Source organism: Babylonia areolata, chromosome 2 (assembly GCF_041734735.1).
Source record: "Babylonia areolata isolate BAREFJ2019XMU chromosome 2, ASM4173473v1, whole genome shotgun sequence".
Lineage (NCBI taxonomy): Eukaryota > Metazoa > Mollusca > Gastropoda > Neogastropoda > Buccinidae > Babylonia > Babylonia areolata.
In genome coordinates, this window is record NC_134877.1 from 11,210,999 (window position 1) to 11,215,998 (window position 5,000).

Here is a 5,000-nt window from a genome sequence, read left to right on the forward strand (position 1 = left end):
TACTGCTACAAATAAACTCGGGCATGTGTGGATACTGTATAGAATGGTGTGTTAGACATGCGAACACATACGAAACAATACAATACAATACAATGCATCACAACACAGCACGATACATCACAAGACAAGACAAGATAGTGCAATGCAATACTCGTACAGTACAGTACAATACAGTACTATACAATAAACTCTGCGTGCTGCTACATAGTACCGCGGGTATGCCTGGATGCTGTATAGAGTGGTGTGCCAGACATGCGGACAGATACAGTACAATACAATTCAACACAATACAATACAACACAACACAATACAATACAATACAATAATCGTACAGTGCAATACAATACAATAGAAAATACTCTGTGTGTTGCTACATATTACTGCAGGCATAGCTGGCTGATGTAGAGTGCTGTGCCAGACATGCGGACACAATACCTGCCTTGTCCCGCCCCCAGACGACTGGATTAAAAAAAAGTGATAATGCTGATTCCACAACCCTCTTGAAAAAATAAAATTCAGTCCTTCCGATTCAGTCCCCCCCCCCTCTCTCTCTCTCACAGTCACCCACTCTCCCTGTTAGTGTTTTAGTTCAAGGCAAGGAACAATAGGTTCACTCACAGTGATTTATCGCTCAGGAGGCTTGGCTGCCTGTGACTACAGCAACAGCAGTGGGCTCTTTCTTGCTAGCATGGTCCTTTCTCTTTCTTCTACTTCCTTTCTTTTCGCTTCTTTCTTTCTTTATTTCTTTCGTTTCTTCTCCAGGCCGTTTCAGTTCACTAAGGCTTGCTACATGTCAAAACCAGAATATTATTGACAGTGAAACTGAGAAACTGTAAAAATGGTGTGTCAAAGAAAGAGAGAGAGAGAGAGAGAGACAGAGAGAGACAGAGTGACAGAGAGAGAAAGACAGAGAGAGAGAGAGAGACAGAAACAGAGACAGACAGAGAGGGGGTGTCCTGCAGGCAGACAGACAGGCAGATCCCCGGACGCAGGGAAAACAAAGTATACAAGTCTTCTTTCCGGCTTTTCTGAAGAATAATGATAGAGTTTACTGTGACATTGGTTCACAACAGTTCTAGTTAGCGTGCCTGCTGTAGAGACAGAGACAGTGGGTCTCATTACATCCCCCACCCGCCTCCACCCCCACCCTCTGTCTCCAGCTATTTTTGAGAAGCAGCCCGTTTGCGAATATTTGGAATTCCTTACGATTACCAGTTACTTGTGTTTCCAGTACATTTACTAATGGATATCATTTTGAACGTGCACATTCTGTCAGTCTGTTTCAATTTCAGTTTCAAAGAGGTATCAAAGCTGCATGCGGATTAATCCATATACGCTACACCACAACTGCTGTTAAAAAAAATCAGAAGAGCAGATGCCTGACCTTCGAATGAACCCACTGCGTGCACCGATTGGGCCTTGAGGCCTTGTGTCTGACTGCCTGCTGTGCTGTGTAGGAATTATTTCAACAGAGAATATATATGTTGTGATTTTCGAATGAAAAAAAAAATCATCGTTTTTGTGAATAAGAGATTTGATATCGATTTTTCGTCTTTTGTTCATCTACGTAAGTGCCCAAGCAACATGTCTTCTCAACCCATTCTGCAGGTTACGCCAGGTTTTTGACCCCCTCCTCCCCCCACCCCCTCCTTCTACCAGTCTTCTACCAGACACAAGCAGCCTTCTGCTGCCTGCTTTGTTAAAACTGGATAGTACATTACGCTCCCAGCACATGCACATGGTAACCATTTATCACAGTTGTGCTCCCTTTGGGACTCTTATTACTCTCCACGCGAACTCCTCAGTATCCTCCAACCCCTCCCATCCCTCAACACCTCTTATTTTTGGAAGGTATTGACCTGCTTTACTGCCTACAGTGATGGAGTCGATGAGGTGTGTTTTTTTAATTTCTTTTAATTTTTATTTTTTATTTTTTAACCTCTGCTCAAGTTCCTACAGTGATGGAGTGGAGATGAGTTGTTTTTTGTTTTTTTTAAACCTCAGCTCAAGGTTGCGGGGTTAGACAATACAATATTCTGGAACTGGGAGGTCGTGGGAGAGGTTGGGAGAGGGGGAGGAGGGGGTCAAAGACCTGGTGTAACCTGCAGGAAGAGTTGAGAAGACGTGTTGCCAAGGCTGACATCTGTTGTAGTCATGTGTCGGCTGTTAGTGTGAGAGTGGTAGTTCCGTGTTTCGTTTCGGTTTTATTTATTTATTGTTTTTTGGGATGGAGGAAGATGAGGGGGAGAACAGAGGGTCGGGAAGTGGGTGGAAGAGGAGGAAGGGGGCTGACAGAGGAAGAGAGAGATGGGGGGCGGGGGGGGGGAGTGGGAGGGGGAGATACACGCGTATGCATGCATGAACATGTACACGTACAGGTGCACACACACTCACCCCACACAAACATACACACTCACGCACGCACGCACGCACACACACTTACACACACACACACACACACACACACACACCTCAGCTATCATTGTGCACCATTCTCGCCCGAGTGCTTTTGGGTAATTGCGTCTGTTACTTGAAAGCGATAGCATCGGATATAAATATATACTGGAACCAGACAACAGCTCCTGCAGACTTAGCACAGCAGAAAATGCAGCGTGCAGCATCTGTCGACACCCCCCAAGTGTCACTTGATGCACAACCCAGACCTGTTACTGATAAGGAAACCTCACCCACGTTCTAGAGTTAACCCTGGAGTTATGGTGTTTCGTTTGTTTGTTTGTTTGTTGGTCGTCTCTGTGTTCACGTTTGCCGCTTAAAAGTTGTCTGCGGCAGAAAAGTCGCTTTCAGATCATGGATAAAAAAAAACCATCCGTTACTTTTTGTTTTATTTGATTCCTATATCTACTGTTTATTTATTTGTTTGTTTGTTTTTAATTTCGTACCTTCCTTTTATTTAGATTGAACAGGGTGTCAAAAACAACGGATCTGTTGGATGTATTTTATAGAGCACTGCTAAAAATTTGATGAAGACACCATCTCCATCCTTATCATCGTCACCACCACCACTGCCACCATCATCTTCATCATCATCACCATCATCGTCGTCACCAGCACCAGCACCACACACACGCGCACAGAGACACAGACAGACAGACAGGCAGACGGACAGACAGACACACACACCACAAACCACCACTACTACCATCATCATCATCATCATTACCATCTCCACCACTACCATCATCACCACCACCACCATCACCATCATCACCACCATCACCATCACCACCATCACCACCACCATCACCATCATCACCATCACCATCATCACCACCACCATCACCACCACCACCATCACCATCATCACCACCATCATCACCATCACCATCATGATGACGCCCTTCCTTCTGTCTGTCTGTGCAGGACGGGCGGTGAGTGCCCGTGCCCTCCAGAGGCCATGGTGCCCGGTGCGTGCCTCCTCAGCCCTCAGTGCCCCGCCCCTGCAGTCCCTGCCCGTGCCCGTGCCCTGAGGCAGCGTGCATGATGCTGCCAGAGGCTGACCCTACCGTCCACACCTCCGCCACGTCCCTCACCTCCCCTCTCTGCCCCTCCCCCTCTCCCCCGCCGTCCAGACTCTCCCAGTGTCCGGCCACCTCCCCCGGTATACGGCGCCACCTGGACCGGTTGTCGCCCTTGGTGGAGCGCTTCTCTCCCCTGCGCAAGAGGCTGCGGGTTCTTCTTCCTGTCAGGAGCCAGGGCCGATGGCTTCTCGTGCTGCTTGCCGTGTCTGTGTTGATGGTATGTATGTAGCCCAGTGACGGGAAAAGGGAGGACCTTGTAGCTTCTGCTGTCGTGCTCAACCTGTTTCTCTTCCTGTCATGAGCTGTGGTGTTCTTTGATGTTTCACTGTCCCTTCCAACTTCTGTTTCAAGGAGCCGTCAAAGGTTGTGGACTGATTCGTAAAGGCTCCATCACATGCTCTGAAAACGACAACAGGGGTTCGGAAGATGCGGGGGAGGTGGAGGACGGAGAGAGCGGGGTAGGGGGGGTGGGGGGGCAGGTGGCATGGGGGAGACGGGGCAGATAGCTCACACATACTCATGAGTCCAGCGTGCTGGGCATGTATTCAGAGGCTACGTGGTTGTGTGTGTGTGTGTGTGTGTGTGTGTGTGTGTGTGTGTTGCTGGTTATGTGGTTGGAACGTGATTTTGCGCCGCCAACAGAATGTCTGAGGGCTACCTTTGTCATCTCTGGGCTACTTGGAAGTCGGAGTTTTCCTCTGTGCTTGTAGTGTGATCTGTAAGGCTCAGCCTGTATTAAGACTGCCATAGACGTGTCAAAGATTGAATAGCACTTCCAATACATGGTTGATCGATTGATTGGTTACCTTTTGATTTGTCTTTTAAGCTGAATGAAATGGTTGTCAGTATTTTCTGATGTTTCTCTTTCGTGAGGATGATGTCAGTGAGAGCGGACTATGCTATGTAGACTTTGCAGGGACAGAACAGTGCTAAAGGGACTACAAGTGGTGGGGGTGGGGAATAGGGAAGGAAGGGGGGAGGGGAAGGGAAGAAGGGCCCAGGGCTGGGTTGCCATGAGCGATGTTTGCAGCGCTTAGCTTCAAGATTTTTCCTTCAGTCTGTGGAGTTAGCGTGGAGTTAGGGGCGCTCATGACGCTAAGCAGCCTTAGCGCTGCAAAGATCACGTGTGCAGCCTAGCCCAGGGCCCAGACCACGAACAGGAAACGGAAAAGTGAAGGCAGTCAGCAGATGGTGGGCACGGGAAGTAAGCTCCTTGTGTCGCCATGTCCTGCAGATGGTGCTGCTATCGTACAGCCGGTCCTACCCCCGGCCTGGTTGGCTGACGTTCCTGGGGGCCAGCCACAGGGCCGGGGAGTGCCCCCTGGTGTGCCGGGAGGTGAAGGTGATGGGACGCTGGAACCCGCGGCCAGTGCCCATCCAGCACGCCTGTTTGGCCACCGCCCCACTCCCCGTGCCCTGCCTGCCCAATGCCACCCGCTCTGAGGTTCTGGAGAAGGTGAG

The 5,000-nt window shown here is 49.2% G+C and overlaps 1 protein-coding gene across 4 annotated transcripts in view; it reads left to right on the forward strand.

Annotated features, from left to right (window-relative positions):
- The window catches only part of LOC143297646 (carbohydrate sulfotransferase 15-like), an 84,269-nt gene that overhangs the window by 52,804 nt on the left and 26,465 nt on the right, over positions 1-5,000 (forward strand). For all 4 annotated transcript variants that reach the window (XM_076610067.1, XM_076610080.1, XM_076610088.1 and 1 more), the window contains exons 2-3: positions 3,382-3,756; positions 4,774-4,995. In XM_076610067.1, coding sequence (XP_076466182.1) covers positions 3,499-3,756; positions 4,774-4,995 — 480 coding nt within the window. In that variant the 5' untranslated portion in view covers positions 3,382-3,498. The remainder of the gene's footprint in view (positions 1-3,381; positions 3,757-4,773; positions 4,996-5,000) is intronic.